This window comes from Vitis vinifera, chromosome 12 (genome assembly GCF_030704535.1).
Source record: "Vitis vinifera cultivar Pinot Noir 40024 chromosome 12, ASM3070453v1".
NCBI classification, from domain to species: domain Eukaryota; kingdom Viridiplantae; phylum Streptophyta; class Magnoliopsida; order Vitales; family Vitaceae; genus Vitis; species Vitis vinifera.
The window spans coordinates 7308393-7329186 of record NC_081816.1 but is presented as its reverse complement, the minus strand read 5'-3'; the positions used below and the strand labels follow the sequence as shown (position 1 = coordinate 7329186).

Here is a 20794-nt window from a genome sequence, read left to right as displayed (position 1 = left end):
ATATCCTTGAATTCCCTTATACCAAGAGACCTCTGCAATCTCTTGGTGATATCTTCGTATCTTTACAAGTTTTAACAAAATGTTCAAACTCTTTGCACATTTTCACAAATTTAAATTTAGATTAATGGTACTTTTTTTTTTAAAGTAGGCATATAAATAAAATGGGCTTAGACTTAGGTGGTGTTTATTTTTTGGTTGAATAGAAAAAGCTAAATATTTTGGCTTTTTCTATTCAGTTAAAAGTACCTTATTGATACTAACCAACATAATTAAAGTGAACTTATTATCAATAAGTTTAGTTTAATGATATTGATTGATGTCAATGAGTTACTTTTAGCTTAATAGAAAAAACTAAAATATTTGGTTTTTTCTATTAAGCCAAAAAACAAACACAACCTTAGTGTAATAAAAAAAAGAAGTAAAATTGGATTTGATGCACATTAAATACTTGAAAAAAAAAATTGAACTAAATATAAGAATGATTTTTAAGTTATTCATATTTTTTTAAAAAAAAGTTCTAATTGTCATATTTATATCATTTTGTTAAAGAACTAACTATTAGGTATATTTTTTCGCTCAATTGATTGACCAAATACTAGCTATTAACATTTGTCAAATAGTTAAACAATTGCTCAACTGATTACTTAATTAATCCACTTGTTGTTTCATTACAAAAATAAGATATTTTGTTAATTTTTTTAAAATTGTTTCTAGAACACAATCACTTTGCATATGATTATTAAAAAAAAAAAAAAAAAGTCATTTTTTATCATATAATACATTACCAAAATATTCGAAAGGTTGTGGATTTTTTATGGGTATAAACAATGATGAAAATATCGGTAATTGTTGATATATTGGTATTTCAATTTTAGTGGATATTTTTTCACAAATATTAGTAGAGCAAAAATTATTTAAAATTCATATGAATGCTTAGGAAAACTCCAAAAAAATGATAAAATAAACAATAATACATATTTTTAAGTTATTTTGTAAGTGTAATTAACATAAATATGATAAAAAAAAAAAAACAAAAACATTGGTAGATAGGGATATATCGGTAGATTCGATATTTGAATTTTAAGAATAATAAATATAAATTTTGAAAATCTATAAATTTAGAATTGAATTAAGAAATATTTGATTTATTGAATAAAAACAATTTATACATAAATATAATATATATGACATTGTAATAGTTTTTGATATCAAAATGAAGATTAATGCGATTTTATCATATTTTTAGATAAAGGGAGCTCATCTTGTCGAAAACAATATTTATTTTAAATTTTTTAAAATACTTTTATTAAAACATATTTTATTATATTTTAAATAAAAAATTAAATTAATTTGTATAAAATATTTTATTTGAGATTTAATTTTTAAAATTTTATTAAAAATATGTGATTACAACTTTTTCTATTAATATTAATTTATTCAAATAATTAAAATTATTAATAATTTATTTTATTAAATTAATTTTAATTTATAAAATATTATCTATAAAAATGAAAATTTCAATGGTATTATTTAATCAAAATAAAGATGGATAATTAATAATTATTTATATAGATAGGGGAAAATTGTTCTCTTTTATTATTATTATTATTATTATTTTATTTTATTTATTATTATTATTATTATTTTTATCTCTACTAAATCTAAAAATCAAAAGCCACCCACTTCTCTCACTCGGGCATCAAGAAGCCCTTTTCTGAAGTTGCCCTCCAGACGAGAGAATCCTTAAAAAGGCCCTATTTTCCTCTTCCACTCTCAATCCTGGCAGGTACTAATCTAATCATGTTATTATTATTTGTTTTTTTTTGCAACCCCCGTTTGATTCCCAAGAAAATCCATCCCCCATTCGATTTCCGGGAAAATTCATCCTCGTTTGATTTCCAGAAAATCCATGCAAAACCCCAAGGAAAACAAAAAAAAATTGCATTTTTTTTTCTCCCTGTGTTTCCTGGATCTGTTCTAGGGGTCGCTTTGCTTTTGTGCCATTGAATTTAAATTTCACGAAACCCTAAATCCACGATTTTTGAGCCAGGCTGAAAAACACAACCTTGGCCTGCAAATCATGAGCAGATTACCAAATTACATCTTATGTTTTTTTTTTAAAAAAAAAAAATTGGACAGATTTTGTATCCTGTGCGCGGGCTGGACTGATGGGAAATATCGGGAAATTTCCCGAGAAATCGGTACAAAATCGGCGATACAAACCGAAATTTTCGCCGATAAATTGCAGCGACTGGATTTTTTTGAAGATTTCGCCGCTTTTTCGCCTGCAGCCGGTTTTTCGGCGATTTTTCGGCCATTTTAACCGAAATTTGGCTAAATTTCTCCCATCGACATTTCGCCCTCCTCTTTCGTATCGCCGGCCACCGAAACGAAATTTCGCCGAAAAAAATGGAAACTTTCATCCATGGGTATAAAGGCAAAGTTGAACCAAGGCTTGATATGTAAGCCATGGAAAGGGTGTTGGGCCGATTGGGCCCAATTAGTAGTGCAAGCCAAGCCATGGTTTTGGTCCAAAATAATAGTGGTCCGATTCACTAGGAACTAGACGGTTCGTCCGATCTGGTGGTTGGATCGCCAGTTTGAACGGTTCGGTCCCGATCCAAAGCAATAACGGCTCAATGATATGAACCGGATTGAAAGATGCAAATTTTAGAAAAAATGGCATTAGTTTTTCCTTAATATTAACACTATAAGATCTTTGTGACTATCATTTTTGGGTTCATGAAAGATATTCATATTTCTTTTATCCTAGACGTGAAGACTAATGTCAGTGCTAGGGAGTAAGTTTTAACGGATAACATTTGTTACGTAAATTTATATACTTTTATGTTAATAATGGATTCTTACTTTCGGTCTGTGATCTCATGGTTTTTACATCTGTAAAGTTTTTAAAAGAATTTGTGGATGTTTATGATGAAACATAACATTAGGATTGTAACTCAAAAAAGATTATTTATAAGATTAAGTGGGTGTGTAGAAAACTAATTTAATGACTTAAAGTGATTTAATAACTTAATTTAAATTATTAAGTAAATTAAGTATGTATGATAAAATAACTTAATGTTATGATTTAAAGAAAAAAATAATTTAAGTAATAAGTAAAAATAATTAATTTATTTTTAAGTCCGTATTTTATTTTATCTTTTTATCCTCATTTACCTTTATTATCTCTAAGATTTTTTTTGTTATTCCACAACTTCTATTGTTATTCGATTTTATTTACCCTAACTATAATTTATGAGAATAACTATGCCCATTTAATAATCGAGAATAAATTTTAAGTTAATTTTATCAAATAATATTAAGAATTAAGTAATAAGTTTTAAGTTAGTTTAAGTATAATTTAATTTAAAATCAATTTAAATTATTAAGAAATAAGTATTAAGTTTTATCAAATATCTTTTTATTATATATATATATATATATATATATATATATTTTTTTTTTTTTTTAATTTAGATATTTAAGTTTGAAGAAAATTGTTGTGAAATATAATATGAGCACTATAATAAAAAAAATATCATGGTCATATTACTGGTATGGAGTACTTATTATCAAAAAGTAAGTCGTGAGTTTGAATTTCTATCTTGATTTTCCCCTTTTATTAGGTACTTTTTTTTAAATAAAAAAAAGTTAAAATAAATATGGTGAAAATATGGTACTAGGGTTACATCCAAATAAGTTGGACACCACTAACTTCCACTTTGACTTTTAAAAATTAGGCTTCCATCCAAAAAAAAAGGAGGAAATATAAGAAACACATCATTTTAGTTTGACCCAAATAATTTAGGTCTAGAACCATTTTTGAAATTGGACTCCACCCAAATGTCCACTTATTCCTTTCATCTGTTTTCATTTTTGGTATGGTCAATGTGGCCACACTTTTCCAATACAACATCCATGGGCCATAATTATACATGGGATCTATTGCTTTTCTACTCTTTTTCATTGGTCTTTTTTTTTTCTAAAAAATTTATATTTTAAAATAAATTTTAAATAATAATAATATATATTTTTTCATTTTGCTTGTTTTTAAAAGTTGTATTAATTGGTATTTCATTTAATTAGATCATAAATAAAATTTAAATGAAAAATAAATGGAGGTGAATGGGACATAATGGTAAATACATTTATTTGTATATTTATAACATTTATTTAATTATTTATTTATTTTCTAGTTTTTAGATTTTTATAAACTTTAGTTTTTGGGTAGAAGGGCCCATTTCCTCTGATTTCTGAACCCAACCCAGTACAAAAGTTCAGAAAATGCCAGGAAAATTTATAAACACCTTTTAATTCACAAAATACCCTTCCCCTAACTCAATAAATACAAATTTGTCCTCCCCATATCCAACTTCAACGTGCCTCTCTCCTTAGCTCTCACGCCAAAACCCCTCACGACCGTGTTGGAGATCCAGCGAACCCGGACAAGGTTCGCATTCCCATGACAGATTTCGTAGACCCCATTAGCCAGTGCTCAAAACCCTTTAATTTCTTGGTAAGTTTCCTCTGATCTGATCTGGGTTTCGTAGATCCATTCATTTATCTCTCTCTTTCGATCACTTGTTTAATTTTTGGTATTTTTCTCTTTCAATTGTCTGTAATAGATTTCTTTCTGCATTCCTTTCACAATGCCACTGGGTTGTTTATCCTTTGTGTATACATTTGTGTTGTAGGACTTTTTTTTTTTTTGGTAGATCCCCTCTTTTTATGGAGTTGGTCATTGATGGGTGTTTTTGGTTTTGAGGATTTTGATGGGGTTTGAGATTTTGGGTCTTTAGTATTAATCTAGGGTCTAAAACAATATTATAGAGATTTCTTCAAGCAAAGGCGAAATCTTCATTATTTTTCACTGGAAAGGAGATGGTGTGATAATATTTCTTTAGGATTTATGTGGGAAATATGCGGTAGGATGCAATTAATGGTTGCAGTAAGTCTACCATGGGAGTTAAACTGTAAACGCAAATGAGTTTGCAAGTGAAGAATTGAGAATGTTTTAAGGAATAACAAGAGGGAGAGAAACCACAAGGTTGGCCATATAATGTTGTTTGATGATTTGGGCTCGAGTGAAAGTATCCTTCACGTGGGCATTTAATTTTGCTTGTTGACTTGTAAGAAAATTCTAATCATAGTGCCAAACTGAATAAACCTTTAAGGATACAAATTGGGTTTGGCTGTGCAAATCTCTCCTGGTGATATACTCAACATGGCCTGTAGAGACAAATTTGAAACAGCCCTTCTTGGTTGCTGCCTGGGTTGGTGTAGAATGGGAATGGTTGACCTGGATTTGTTGGGTCATCTTATTAGTGTTTTTGTGCATTTAGTTGAGAAAATGAGAACCAATTGAAGGTTAGTTTGATCATTGGTTGATGTCTCAGGCAATCCAATCTATGTCAACAAACCAGGTCATCCATGGAACTGTTCAGGGCTGGTTGATGGATTGAATTAGACTGTGTGGTCCAGCAAGATAAAAAGTTACGAAGAAAATTTGTGATAGCATCTCTGATAAAGAGAATATTTATGCAGTATCAAAACATTATAAACTGCAAAGATGATGTAATATAAGTAATCTTGATAAAAGGAATACACTACTTTGCTAATACAATTAAGTAGAATAAAGGATCTAAACAATGTATCTTGCTCCATTTTGTTTTTCAATATCAAGGCAAATACAGTTGCTCTGAGGTACCTTTTTATATTCTCTGTAATTTCTCTTGTTGCAGGTTATAAGTATTGGCTTAATTGGCTAATTGATTTAAACCTTTTTCTACCTGCCATCTTCATCTATGTTTGGAGCTGTTGCAAATGTTCCTACCAATAGTCCTCACCTACGGAAGTCTGGAAGCCGACCTGTTTTCTCTGATCCTGGTACAAGATGATTCTTAGCTTTCAAGCTATTAATATTTAGTTATTACATTTTTCCTTTGTTGTTGATTATATTTTCACCTTATATTATGGCTATTGTTTAGGTTCAGGTGAGCTAGGGAGTGGTGCTGAAGAAGGTTTCTTGCATTCAGTAGAGGTAGATGAAATGAAGGGTGCAAGTGCACCATTAAGTACTGCTGCAATAATGCCATCCCCTATTTTCTTATGGAGATTTAAGGTTTCATTTCTAATCTTTATAAGTTATTCTTCAACTTATTATATATAGTTTTGTTCATTGGATACTTATCAACTGGTAGTACTAAATCAAATGAGTCAATCTTATGGATCAAACATATTTTTTTAATTATTTTTGTGCTGATACTTGGCACTGGATGCATGTGTTGACAAATTTTGATAGAATATAAATCAATGTTCCTTTATGACCTTGTTAGGAAAATGTGCTACGATTATGTTGGTTTTTACTTTTTGCACTGTCAAATTTGTCCCTCCTTTTCTTTAATAGGCTACATTTTGGTGGAAAGTATGAAACAACAATAGCTCATATTATTAGCCTTTAAAGCTTGTACTAATTTTCCGTTCTTCCCTTGTAGTCTTTCGTGTTGAGGTATCCTATATGAGGACATTTATTTATATATCATCCTATAACAAACGTTTTAAAAACTGGATCAGACCGACCGGTCCAATCGTCGATCAACGACCAAACTGGTCTAGTCCACTCAAAAAATTGTTTGGCCATCGAACCGTGTGAACCGGACAAACTGACGGTTGAACCGGTGAACTGCCCGAACCGGGCGGTTCTTAACAAATCAAACAGGGTTTTTTTTTTTTTTTTAAGCCAAAGAAATGTTTTGATACATTTTGTACCAAAATGACAACTTTTCCTAAGGGAACCAAATCACTCCATGTGGAGCCCATCCAACCTATTTGTCATCAAAGCCAATAAGCTTTTGGTCTTGCAAGTTAATGATTCTTGCATGTTTTTTATACCCCACAATCCTTACACATTTTTGATCCATTTCCGATGTGGAATTAGTTAGTGAGAAGAAAAAAATTTTGCACGTTGGAGAGCTTGAGTTTGGGACCTTCAAGTGTAAAAATTGAAGCTTAACCATTAAGTTATGAAGTTTTTTCATTGTATTATATTTGCAAATCAAAATATATAACATAATTAATATTTTTTTTCAAAATTTTATTGTATAAAACCCTTTCACATTTATTTTTATAATAATTATATAATGTAATTATAAAATAATAAAAAATTAATTAATATAATAATTTCAAAATAATGAAATACAAAAGACATGCAAATAAAATTAAATATTATAATTTTTTTTCATTTTAAATATATCTTTATATTTAAATATTATATATGTTCTATTTAATAAAATTTAAAATATTAATATATTTATATTTCTCTTCATCGTTTTATTTGATATGTCAAATATAAAAATGAATTATTATTAAATTTTTTAATTATATATAATTTTAATTTCTTATAATTATTTAAAATTTTATATAATATATAAATTATTATTTATGACATCACTTGTTCGACCACGGTCCGGCCACCGGTTCGACCACCTATTCGACTGCGGTCTGATTAGTGAACTATGAACTAGTAAATTTTCCGGTTCAATCATTGGTCCAGTTTTGAAAACATTACCTATAACTATCTCTCAATTTTAATTTTGGGAATTGACATCCAATAGGGGGCACTAAATATTACATTATGCCAATTGCTAAATATTTCTAGCCCACTAAAATATGATATAAGAGACAACATCCATAACATTGTTAGAGATCTCAGGTTGTGTTTTCCCTTTGCCTATGCGTGGGAGCCGAGCAGTCCTTCATAGAGGGGTATCGATTGTGGACCTGAATTTTGATGTGCAGACCCCCCCAATTCATTTGGAACTTGAGGTTGTTTTTTGATGTAAGAATTAATTGTGATGTCGACTACGCGAAAGACAGGTTTTAATCATAAATGGAGAAAGTGGACATAAATGTGCAAAATGTTAGTCCTAGTAAATGTTACCCCCCACAATTTTTCCCAAAGTTTTAGAAGGTTGTGATAGGGTGATCCTCTTTTCCTTGTGCTAATTATGGAAGCCCTCAATTGCCTCATCATGAAAGTAGAGCAAAGAGGATTTAAGGTAGAGGGTAGAGGGGGGAGCAAGGATGAATATCTCCTATTTATTGTTTGCAAATGACATTTGTGAAGATAGTGTGGATAAGTTTAAGTACTGTATATGAGTTGTTTGTATTGAGCTTGTTTTAAGGTTGAAAGTAAACCAACAGAAAAGTGAGATGGCTCTTGTGGGGGAGGAGGTGGGAGAAGACAGATTGGCTTGTCTATTTGGATGCAAGCTTGGAAGCTTCATTGCCTCGTATCTTTGTTTGGCCTTTGCCAGCAATTCATATTCCTGAGTTGTGTGGGAATTAGTGGTTAAGGGATTAAAAAAAAGACTGGTGTCTCAGAATAAGCAATATCTCCCAAAAGGGAATGATTAACTCTTTTAAACATTACCTTATCAAGCATTCCAATTAAATCCGTGTCCCTTTTTCAATTCTAGGAGATTGAGAATTGAATTGGAAAAAAATTCAAAGAGATTATTTGTGGGGTAGCCACCTAGAAGGAAAATTCATCTTGTGAGTTGGAGGATCGTTGGCAAGGGTAAGAAGTATGGTGGCTTGGCAATTAGCAGGTTGAAGGTTTTAATCAGGCCTTACTAAGCAAATAGTTGTGAAAGTTTGCCTATGAATGTGATAATATGTGTAGGAGGATCATCGAAGCCAAATATGGGATAAATATGTGAAATAGTCTTTTGGGGTAACTTTGTGACCATTAGAAGATGATAATATGATTGCAATATCAAGACAACTATTCACACTAAAAATGGTATGAGTACTAGATTCAGGTTTTTCCCTTTTAGGTTTAGGGAAAAGGAGTGGGAAAAATGTTGGGGAGTATTCGAGATGTGTTGATGTTAATTAGAATACTCTCTTGGAATGTCAGTCGAATAAATGATAAGGATAAGAGGAAGGTAGTGAAGGCCTTTCTAAGATTGCAAAGGGCAGACCTAGTTTGTTTGCAAGAGACAAAATGCAAGCTTATGTCGGATTTGGTAGTGAGAAGCTTGGGATCAGGAAGATTGTGAAATGGGGTAGTGTGAACTCTAGAGGGCAGACAGGGGGTATTTTAGTATTCTAGGATTGTAGAGCATTGGAACTTCTGGAGAGGGAAAGAGGGGAGTATTCTATCTCGTGTCGGTTCAAAAATTGTGATAACAATTTCATTTGGGTGTTTTCTGGTGTTTATGAGCCTATCAGTAAGTTTGAGAGAGAAGCCTTATGGTCTGAACTTGGGGATATTAGGGGATTGTGGAATGATCCTTGGTGCGTTGGTGGTGATTTTAATGTGGCTAGCTTGTCCAACAAAAGGAAAAACTGTCTGAGAATGTCTACGACAATGAGACATTTTTCAGAGGTAATTAACGAGTTGTAGTTAAGGAATTTGCCTTTAACCGGGGGCTCCTCTACTTGGTGTGGTGGTTTAAATAACAAGTCAAGTTCTAGACTTAGTCGCTTTTTAGTCTTAGAAGATTGGGAGAGTCACTTTTGCGGCCTTTCTCAGAGTTTGTTGCATAAATTCACTTCTGATCATGCTCTTAAAATGCTAGATGGAGGAGGGATTAGAGGCAAAAAAACCCTTTTTCACTTCAAAAATATGTGGTTGAAAGTGGAGGGGTTCAAAGACTTGGTTAACAATTTGTGGACAAGCTGTAATTTCAGGGGATCTTGCAGTTGCATTCTTGCTAGTAAATTAAAGGCTCTAAAGCGGGATTTGGAAGTTTGGAATAGAGAGGTGATAGGGAATGTCTCCTTGATTAAAAATATCGCTCTCAGTCGAATTGGTTTCTGGGACACCAAAGAAAGAGACAGTGGTTGGTCTCTCGTTAGAGGATTTTGAGGCTAGAAGATGCGCGGTGGAGGACTTGAGCAAGTCAGCAGACATGGAAGAGATCTCTTAGGGGCAAAAGTCAAGGGAATTGTGGTTGAAAGAAGGTGATAAAAACTCAAAGTTCCTAAAGCCCAGAGAAGAAGGAATTTTTTATCTTCTATTACAATGGATGGTAGGAAGTTGATTAAGGAGACTGAGATAAAGGAGGAGGTGGTTAATGCGTTCCAAGATATTTTGTTAGAGACAGGGGATTGGGGACTAAGCATTTCTAGATTGTCATTCTTCTCTTTGGATAGTGTTGATGCGGGGCTCCTCGAGAAGGCTTTTTTTGAGGAAGAGATCCAGATTGCACTCTCTAGTTTGAGTGGGGATAAAGCCCTTGGACCGGATGGGTTCACTTTGGCTCTTTGGGAATTTTGTTGGGACATAGTTAAATATGAAGTCATGGGCTTTGTTGTTGAATTTCATGATTTGGGCCGTTTCAAGAAGTTTAAATTTCACCTTTATTGTTCTCATACCTAAGAAATGGGGAACAAATGATTTGAAGGATTTTGTTCTATAAGCTTGGTGGGGAGCCTTTACAAGCTTTTAGTTAAAGTTTTGGAAAATATATTGAAAAGAATGGTGGGGAAAGTGATTCCGAATTCCCAACACGCCTTTGATGAATGTAAGCAAATTTTAGATGTTGTCCTTATAGCAAATGAGGCCTTAAACGCAAGATTAAAAAGTGCAAAGGGTGGTATTATTTGCAAGATGAATAATGAAAAGGCGTATGATCATGTAAATTGAGGTTTCTTATTAGCAATCATGGAAAAGATGAGGTTTGGGGCTAAGTGGGTTAGTTGGATGAGGTGGTGTATTTCTTTAGCTTGTTTCTCAATCTTGTTTAATGGTTCCCCATTAAGCTTTTTCCAAAGTTCTAGAGGCCTAAGATAGGGAGATCCTCTTTCTCCTTTCCTTTTCATTTTGGAAATGGAGGCGTTGTCTTCCATATTGAAGAGGGCTTTACAAGGAGGCTATCTTGAGGGTTTCATGGCTAGTAAGAGATAAGGCAAGGGTGTGACAATGTCTCATGTTTTATTTGTTGATGATACCTTAGTTTTTTGTGACGCAAGTAAGGAGCATGTGGAGGTCTTGAGTTGGGCTTTCATGTGGTTTGAAGTGGTGTCCAGCTTAAAAATCAATCTTCACAAAAGCAAGTTGATTCCAATGGGGGTGGTCCTTAATTTTGAGAACTTGGCTAGGGTGCTGGGTTGTAAAGTGGGCTTTCTTCCCTCTTGTTATTTGGCTCTTCCTTTGGGAGCTGCTTTTAAATCCCCACATGTTTGGGATGTAGTGGAAGAGAGATTTCGGAAATGGCTCACTTTGTGGAAGAGAAAGTACTTGTCCAAAGGAGGGAGGTTGACTTTGGTAAAGAGCACTCTCTAGCCTCCCAATCTACTTTATGTCGTTTTCATTCCTTGCAAGGTGAGCTTAATGTTGGAGAAGATTCAGAGAGATTTCCTTTGGAGGGGATGAGTTTCCTAAAGTAGGTTGCATTTAGTGAATTGGTCTATTGTCTACATGGAGAAAAAGTATGGGAGCTTAGGTATCAGAAATCTATCTATGGTGAATGAGGCTCTTCTTGGAAAATGGTGTTGGAGATTTGCTTATGAGAACGAGCCCTTTATGAAAACAAGTGTTTGTAGGGAAATATGGAGAGGAAGAGGAAGGTTGATGTTCTGGTGCTTCAAGGGAAGGCTACGGAGTGGGGCTTTGGAAGGCAATTAGGAATGAGTGGATGGAGTTTAGCAAAAGGGTGGTTTTTAAGGTGGGGAATGGTAGAAGAGTGCGGTTTTGGAAGGATAGGTGGCGTGGAGAGGATTCCTTAGAAGAGGCTTTTCCAAGCTTGTACTCTCTTGTCTCCTCCAGAGATTCTTGGGTAGCTCTTGGGTAGCTCAATTGTGGGATCGATCTGGGGAAGTGGGTACCTGGAACCTTGTATTCACAAGACTTAACAATGATTGGGAAATGAAAGAGGTGGAAGTTTTTTTCAAAAGGTTATATGGACAAGTGCTTAGAAGGGATAATGAGGATGTCATGTCTTGATGGGTTTCGAAGAAAGGCCTATTTACAAATAAATCCTTTTACCCATCCCTAGTTTCTTGCAATGGTAGAGAGTTCCCTTTAAGCATAGTTTGGAACCCTTGGGTTCCGAAGAGGGTCAACTTTTTTGCTTGGGAATCTATTTGGGGGAGAATTCTAACTATGGATCAACTAAAAAAAGGAGGGGTTGGATTTTACCAAGAATGTGCTTTTTGTGTAAAGTGGAAGAATAATCAACAAATCTTGTGCTTATTCACTGTCCCAAGGCAGCTATGATTTGACACCTTATTTTTGTTCTTTTTGGTGTTTAGTGGATTATGCCCAATTCTATCAAGGAAATCATACTTAGTTGGAATGGCTCCTTTGTTGGAAAGAAAAGAAAAAAGGCGTGGAATGTAACCCCTTTATGTTTATTTTAGACCTTATGGAAGGAGAGAAACAAAAGAGTCTTTGAAAATATTGAACTAGTATATCAAACTATTTTATGGTATTTTTTGTACATGTTTTTGGATTGGGTTAGGGTGCGTGTAGGTTGTAGATCGTTGTCCATTTTTTATTTCATTGATTGGTTGGGATGTAAGTAAAGGGGTGATTTTTTTCTCTTACTTTTCTTTTTGGCCTTGTTGCCTTGTATACATTGTGTATACTTTTAAGTGTACTTTAGGCTTTCTTAATACAATTGTTTTTACTTATATAAAAAAATGTTGGATTTTTTCAATAGCCTTGATTTTGGATAAATAGGTTTTTTTGTTGATTGTATTGCAAAGTTGCTTCTTGCCCTTTTTTTGGTTGCCTTTTGTTTGCTACTTGCGTACATTGGGTGCACCCCTTTTTCTAGGGATTGTTTAATATATTGTCTATTTGCTTTTCAAAAAAGAACAAAAAAAAAAAAAAAAGGAATAAATCTCCTTGGATAGCAGAGGTTTTTAGTGTTTAGATCAGGTTGGTATTTTGTTGGAAGGATTCCTCATCCCTTGCATGAACTCTTTCTACGTAATTAATACATTGCTTGTTTCTAGTAAAAAAAAAGTTCTTGGTCATTTTGGTCTTCCTTTCTTCTCACCCTCCCTTTTGGATTGATTTACTCCTCTATGAGTTTTGTTTTCACACCCACCTATCAAAAAAAAAATGTTTTCACACCCTATTTAAATGAAATAGTTCACATGTTTTATGTAAGTGCAATTTCTCATATTTGATTTAGATGATTCCATATCTAATAATCTGAGACACAAATGATCATCTAAGCAACTTTTAAATTTATTTATTAGAAACAAAAGATATAATAATTATGAAAAAAGTACAAAAGAAGAATGAGAGATCCTCCCTATAAAATATATAACACTGATTAAAATAAGACTAAACACGTCCACTATACAAGAACTATACACAAAGGCATAGACCGCTTAAGGATACACAGATTTCCTCAAAACTGGACTCTATTCCTCTCATTGTTAGCCAGCCCCTTTGAATTACAAACCGAAAACCAATTAATTTGAATAACATTGAGTGGAACACCTCTAAAGATGACGGTACAACAGGCTCACAAAGAGGAATTGAAGTGAAGTAGATTCCATAACATCTCTTTCGTTCTCCACTTTTCCTCTAAGATTTTAACATTTCTCTCTTGCCACACAATCCAAAGCATAGTGAGGCAAGCGATTTGCCAAAGGGTCTTGCCTTTGATGGAACTCTCCAAACCTCTAAATGCAATAATTATCATCTCACCTATACTCTTGGGTGGAACCCAGTCTATCTTGGATAGACTACAAAGCTTGTACCAAAGCCCCAATGTTGATGGCCAATGTAGAAAGAGATGTTCGATCAATTCCTCACTTCCCATGCAAAAGCTTGGGCTATGTTTCTATGCTGAACTTTTTTTTCTGTTGATCATAGGATGCTAGTATCAAGTTGTTGAGCTGTCATATCCTATAGTTGCATCAGATTTCTATTTGCATATTCTTTCCCAAGCATTGTATGTATTGACTTCGAGGCCCTAATCTGTATTGATGTCCAGGTACTGTTGTTTTTCATCTGGGGTTTCAGTTGTTGCAAGGTCAGTTCTAATTCTCTTAGTTGCACCGCTGTTAGGACGTATCGGTAGATGACAATTGATAATATACTGTTGTTTTTGGAACTTTGCCAGTATATTTTCTTATTTAGTTATGTATGTCTGGAAATTGCAGATTGGATGGGATTCTGTTATGAGAATGAGTGTGGACTTACGGGATCTGTTTCTATATGAAGCATTTTTGTACTATAATCCTCTCCTTCTTGTGGTTAGTTTAAGCTTCTTTTTTTTTTCTTCTGGACAAGCAGTTAAATTTTTTTCTTGAATAAAAATTTTGTTTCTTGTTACCTTTTATTTAACATATTTTCTTTTGGTTTTGATATTGTAGACCATGATGGTTTGGCTTTGGGGAGTTAATTTATGGATTTTTGCCCAATCTAGTGTCAATTATGCAAAAATTTTTGATCTTGATCAAAGTCATCTTACTCAGAGAGAAATATGGAAGGTAGTGACATTTCTAATGAATTGACTCAGTAGTTACGCATTCATTAACATGCTAGTTTTTAGACTATTTATTGATACTTTTGCAAGTATATTGTTCTTGCTTACAAAGTCTTTGTATCTTTTGGTAATGACAAGACACTTGATATCCCTAGTTTTATTGGATAATGATGTTTGAGCAGAAAATTGTTTAATATTTTTAAGAGCAGACAAAGATGTTGTGAGAAATAATAAGGGAGAAGATTTCTTATTCAACAAATTATTAGAATTCATTGGAATTGCTGTCATCCATGACTATCGATTTCTAGTGGATGGTGGCATGAAATTCTGATTGATTGGTGCTGTGGCTTGGAAGCAGCCTCTGTTTTCTATATTATATGGTGTAATTTGGAAGGAGTGGAAGAATTTCAAGGTTTATGAACTTCTTTTCTCCACTTTGAAGGACTACTTGTTGTACCATTTAATCCTATTGCCATTGGATTTTTTCGTTTGGGGGGTGAAGGGGGAAGGGGGAGTAGTGGTTTGCAGCACCAGCTGGAAGAGGAATGGCTTGCTTTGTGTTGTAGTTTGATCATATTTGGGTGGGTGGGGCTGGCAGCATGCTAGTTTTCCATCATAGCATGAATTTCTGTTTTCTTCTTCCCCTCTCAAAGATCAGTTTAGTTCTAGGGAATCTATTTTCAATTTCTTTTAAATGACGAGTTCAATTTTTTTCTTTGAAATATTCATATGTACCGATGCTCAAAAAGTAACTTCTTGTTCTCATCTTCTTGTTTGCAGTGTGCCACATGGATGACGATTATTGTTCCAACTAGTATGACTGCATATCTTTATCTTTATTCTCATGGAGAAGTATCATTGGCTGCATCCCAACCAGTGTAATAGATGCCTCCTCTCTCATGCTTATATTTACTTGATTATTACTTGTCTGAATCTAGCCTTAAGTTCCTTCACTTGAACTCCTGATTTGCAATTTTTTTAAATATTTTCCATTGGGTTGGGTACAGTTTATTTTTGTTCTAAGCCAGTTTTGTTGACTGATCATCCACAATAAAAAATCTTAAATCTTGAATAGCAGTTGGAGTTTAGTAATAACCCAAATTACTACTCCCCTAGTATGTGGAGTTATTAGTTGTGTTTTGTCTTCTTGTTTCTTTCTTTGAAAAAAGGACTACAAATTGTACCACTTCCAAATTTTCTTTATCAGTTAAAAGTTCTTGCTGTTGTATAATAGTGTAAATAACTGAATGAAACAGCTCTAATAAAGGTTTATGTGTGTAATATCGCTTCTATAGATGAAATTTGATTATTATAATTTTATTTCCTAATATCATCTGATTTGGTTTCTTTTATATTGGTTGCTGCCCTTCTTTATATCAGATTATACTACATAGTTAATGAATAGTGTGTGATTTCATACACATTATTGCAATACTTCATTTGTCTACTGAGGAATATGCGTGCTGTAGTGTCATCCTCTAGTTGTTGTGATCCCTTTGCTGGTATTTCTAAATCGTACTAATGCTTTCATGTCATCTACCTCAGGTCCTCTTGTACACTGCCATAGCCCTGGTTCTGATATTCCCTTTCGATATTTTCTATTTGTCATCTCGCTACTTCTTGTTGAAGACTCTTTGGCGGATAGTTCTGCCTTTACAGGTTAGTTCATTTTTTAAACTGACTTTCATGTGATTTAATTATTTTGATATGATAACTACTATTTCATTCATGTGCATTTTGGTAATAATTTGAAAATTTTTAAAGTAAAGGATTAAATAACAAGTTTCTTATTGGTTAAATGGGCTACCTAAATTGTCTTGCCAGGCCCTACAAAATTCAACAAGAAATAATTGCAAATTTGAGAATGATTTATATGGTGCATTTTAACATAGTTTGTTGTTGTTATTATTTATTTATTTATTTATTTTTGGTGAATGCAGGCAATAACATTTTCTGATTTTTTCTTAGCTGATATTTTGACATCCATGGCAAAGGTATGCAACCTGTTTGCTCATTTAGGCACTATCTAGGTCAGTTCTTTATTTAGGTCAATTCATGTCTTATTTATGTAAGTTCTTTCAGACATTATAAAGAATTAAAGTTTCATCATATCATGACGTTCAGATTTATGTTTGAATTTGTGTTTTTCTAATGACCAATTGATGGTTCAAGCTTCCTCCCATGGTGCATCCCTACAGGAGATAGTAGGACTTCAAATCAAATTATTGTAATTGATATAAATTTTTATGGCATAGGAATTGAATGCATTAATGCTGCATCACTAGTTTGGCAATAATGACTTGAATTAAAAGTTTTGAAAAAGGAGATTTAATTTTAATTGGGGTGAACTAAAGGGGGGCTAGATTGTTGCAAAAAGAAAAATCATCTTCTGTTTAATAAAATGGTCCAATGTTGCCTGTCTGGTTGCCCAGTTGGTTGGGGGCGAATGTCAGGATATGTGGTAGAAGCGCATGGTCTTGGGTTTGATTCCTACTATTGGTTGAATGCCTTAGATTACCCGGTGCTGGTTGTGGTGGACGTTGTCAGCACCTTAAAGTTTGATTCCCCATGGAGAGTCCATAGGGCTTGGCCATGGAAGGTTCCTTGGTTATCAAAAAAAAAAAAAGTCCAATATTCTAAAACTGAGTGTATCTTTCATATCCACCATATTACTAAATTTTTGTGGAAATTATTAACTTCCTGAATATCTTTTATCTAGATCAATGTTAAATACCATATGCAAATTAGGGATCAGAACTAATATGTGTGATCTATAATATTCACTTGCTGGTGTACTTTCCTTGAGTATTGTTATTGTTAATTTTATGCAGGTATTTTCAGATTTGGAACGATCCGTCTGTCGAATGTTGCATAGACAGGTTAGTGTTATGTTTATGCTTCTAGCTTTTCTTCTCCCTCCCCTCCCCCTAGCTGTTTCTTTTGCGTTTTATTAGTTATCTCTAATTATCCCTAGCATTATGGTTTTTAACTGTCTCTTCTTTTTTGGGCCTGGTCAAACCTATAGAACTCTTTGTTTTGAACCAGTTTTTCTTGAGTTTGATTGTTGCACTCTTCAAATTCCTTCTTTTAATTTTTATTCTCCTTATTTTCTAATGTGCAAAAAATCATTAACATGGTGAAATCCCTTTTTAGGTAGCTCCATCCCAAGTCACTGGCCTCTTTTACTACGTTGTTAATGAACTCAAAGGCAGATTTTCTCTTTATGTGTGGGGATGGTAGAAGTATTTATGCATGTGGGTTGGCTTGAATGTTGATGCTTTGCTTCTATTTTGAAAGTGATTTTCCTTAAACACATGCAGGTTGCCACCATTGCATGGTTTGAAGCTGATTCTGTTTGTGGCAGTCATTCTGTTGCAATCCCATTAGTTCTTGTTTTGCCTTACCTTTTCCGGTTTTTCCAATGTCTTCGACAATACAAGGACACAGGGGAAAAAACAACCCTTCTGAATGGTAAGATCTTGCTCAACTCTTTCATTTTATTGTTTGGATTATATATTGCTGTTGCCTCAATATCTTCATGTCATAATAACTTTACTTGCTTATGGTTTCAGCTTTAAAATATTCGACCGCAGTACCAGTCATTTTTCTTTCGGCCCTTAAATATCATGTATTCCCTGATAGGTGGACAAGCATTTATCGGCCTCTGTGGCTTCTTTCAAGTGTTCTGAATTCCTTGTATTCGTTCTACTGGGATGTGACACGAGATTGGGACTTGAGGTATGCATGAATGTTGTCGTACCTGTCCACTGTCATTCAAATGTTGAAATTTCCCATTTCTACACTTTTCACTGGTAATTTTGAGGCAGCTTCTCCGCAAGCCCTACACATTCAACGCTAAAGCTTAATCTATTATTATTTTACCATTTGTGTCTAAACCTTTCTTCTTTACTCAACAGTGCCTTCACTCGGATTTTCAAGTTCTCCAAAGCAAGTCTCTTGTCAAACCTACTATATGGAAGGAGATGGGTAAGCAATGTCTATTGTATTTTAGCATTTTGTCCAGAGAAGTTTTCCATGACCAATAATTGACCTCTCTGGTTGAAACATTAAACCAAAACCCCTTGCCCTGTTGGTTCAACTCCTGAACTAAGCAACCATACCTGCTACTCCAAAATGGCATGATCCATGAACCCAACGACCCAGTCAACTGAAGGTTAACACTTCTCCAGTCCCACCTTATGCTAATGTAACCAAATTGGCTTAAGCTCAGTTTTTATGACGTCGGTAATGAACATGAAGAAAATAACTGCAGATTATATGTGGATTTGCAGGTATATTTTTGGGTGATAGGAAGCAATCTGGTCCTGCGATGCACATGGACATACAAGCTGTCTGCCCATCTTCGGCACAACTACCTAACTGTCTTCACAATCACTGCCTTGGAGATATTTCGACGCTTCCAATGGGTTTTCTTCCGAGTAGAGAACGAGTGGAACAAGATGAACTCCAAGTCGAACATTCAGCTGTCCATGAGCGACACGAGTGAGGAAGACAAATTACTTGGCTCTAATGAGCGCAATGTATAGACCCCTATAGAAGTACTCTTCATGTTTTGGTAGCAGCAGCAGCAGCTGCCTGCAGCATTATTTTGAGGTCCTTCATATCACTATCCTCCATCCATTTATTGGCCAAATGGGGGCTAGCCATCACGTTTTCGCTTCTCCATTTCTTACGATTCTTTTACAAATTTTCTTTGTTAAATGTTACATGAAGTTGCAGGTTGACTGGCGATTACAACATCTATACAAAACCCACATATTTTTTCTTGTTTCGATTTTGGTTTGTTAAATCATCCAACCATTTCACTCACTTGATTTATCTCCCATTGCAAGCCCTCATATACCCATTTGGCTTCACCACTAGTCCTTCCACTCGGGTCTCCGCTCAAGTGGAGTATACCGATGTAGCCCTTGAAAATCAAGGACTAAGGCCTGAGTTTCTAAGATCTTTTAACAAAACTGTTGAAGGGTTTAGGGTTGGTGTTTACACATTTAGCCATTAAAATTTTTGGATGGTATATTTCTAGAGGGTCATGCTACAGTATTGAATTGATACTTATTGAAAAACACTGCATGCATATGATTTGGCCATAATTTGTTGCGTTTCTCTGTTTTATTTGTTTGTACCTTTGAAAGGGTCGAAATTTAAACTAGTCCAAAAGGTACAACCCCACAAGCACACGACCTCAGTATAGCCTCGAGTAAATGGGTAACTTGGAAATCCGATTTGACGAAGGTACCTACTCTTTTCAACTGTAAATCATCTTATACTAAAAACTCGAAGAAGATGAATCTTCAACCTTGATTCTATATATTTGTAGTCTTATCCTTTGCAACCTTATCAAGTTCCATGGCTTCGAATTGGGATAATTGTGTTTTGGGTTCAAATGGGCCCAAAAATTAAGGTTTTATTCATATAATTTACATAATTGAATATAAGATATCAAAAGACCAAAATACCCATTGACCTTTCAATAAGCTTTTTTGGTATTTATTATACCACTATTCATGCAACCATAATAATTCTATTTTAACCATTTAGATTTTTCCATTGTTTTTAAAATTTTCTTTTTATAAATAATAGAAAATCAACATTATTTTCTATTTTAAATTATAAGTAAAGAAAAATTACATTCAAAAACTATTTTAAAAAATACTTTCTAAAAAAATGGTAATATGATTTATATTTTTTTATATTTTCTTTTTGAAAAAATATTTAATTAAAAAATGAAAACTATTTTTAAAAATAAAAATTGAAAACCTTGTTTAATACTATTTTTTATATGAAAATAATAAAAAGAATTAAATTTCATTCATTGATTATCCATTAAATTTTATATGAAAAATTTTTATCGATAAGAGTAAAAAGATTCAATATCTTTAAAAAAGAAAAATAAAAAGAAAAAGTTAAAAATGAGTAATATTTAATTGGGAATAGAAAATGACAAAAAATTTAAAAAAAAAATTGAAATTTACACTCACTATGTGCCTATGTAGGGGTTAAGGGTATTTTAGGAATTAATGAAGGATAATATCCTTCAACTTAATTTTTACATTTTATTTGGGTCTTGGGCTTAAATGTGCGTGATATATCGATCTTTGGTCAATTTTTGGGCCCAATATTTTCTCAAGCTAAACGAATCCTTAAATGGAAAACTCACCTGCGATTAATCCAAAGGAAGAGGAAGCTTCACTTTGGTTTCCAGAAACCTTACAAATATTCCACCTTTGATGAAGAAATATGAAGATATGACTCAACTTTGGCTTCGTTGAAGGTTTTCGGAAGATGGCTATTGGGTTTGGGTGGTCAAC

The 20794-nt window shown here is 33.5% G+C and overlaps 1 protein-coding gene across 2 annotated transcripts; it reads left to right on the top strand.

Annotated features, from left to right (window-relative positions):
* Positions 1-1663: 1663 nt before the first annotated feature.
* On the top strand, positions 1664-19257 carry LOC100256838 (uncharacterized). 2 transcript variants are annotated; one of them, XM_002274319.5, is made up of 15 exons: positions 1664-1786; positions 2140-4519; positions 5745-5889; positions 5991-6124; positions 13968-14006; positions 14137-14229; positions 14350-14466; positions 15243-15338; positions 16008-16121; positions 16403-16456; positions 17294-17341; positions 17783-17933; positions 18035-18200; positions 18380-18449; positions 18755-19257. In XM_002274319.5, exons 3-15 carry the CDS (start codon positions 5808-5810, stop codon positions 19007-19009), a joined length of 1419 nt encoding a protein of 472 aa, XP_002274355.2. In that variant the 5' UTR covers positions 1664-1786; positions 2140-4519; positions 5745-5807; the 3' UTR covers positions 19010-19257. The 2 variants fall into 2 exon arrangements, with proteins under 2 accessions (XP_002274355.2, XP_019079382.1); XM_019223837.2 differs by lacking the exon at positions 1664-1786 and having other exon boundaries at positions 4212-4519; positions 5818-5889.
* Positions 19258-20794: the final 1537 nt, after the last annotated feature.

Coding starts and splice junctions, on each gene's coding strand:
- LOC100256838 (XM_002274319.5), top strand. CDS start 5,808: ATGTTTGGAGCTGTTGCAAATGTTCCTACCAATAGTCCTCACCTACGG. Junction 5,890..5,990: donor ACCTGTTTTCTCTGATCCTG/GTACAAGATGAT, acceptor GCTATTGTTTAG/GTTCAGGTGAGCTAGGGAGT. Junction 14,230..14,349: donor ATAATCCTCTCCTTCTTGTG/GTTAGTTTAAGC, acceptor TTGATATTGTAG/ACCATGATGGTTTGGCTTTG.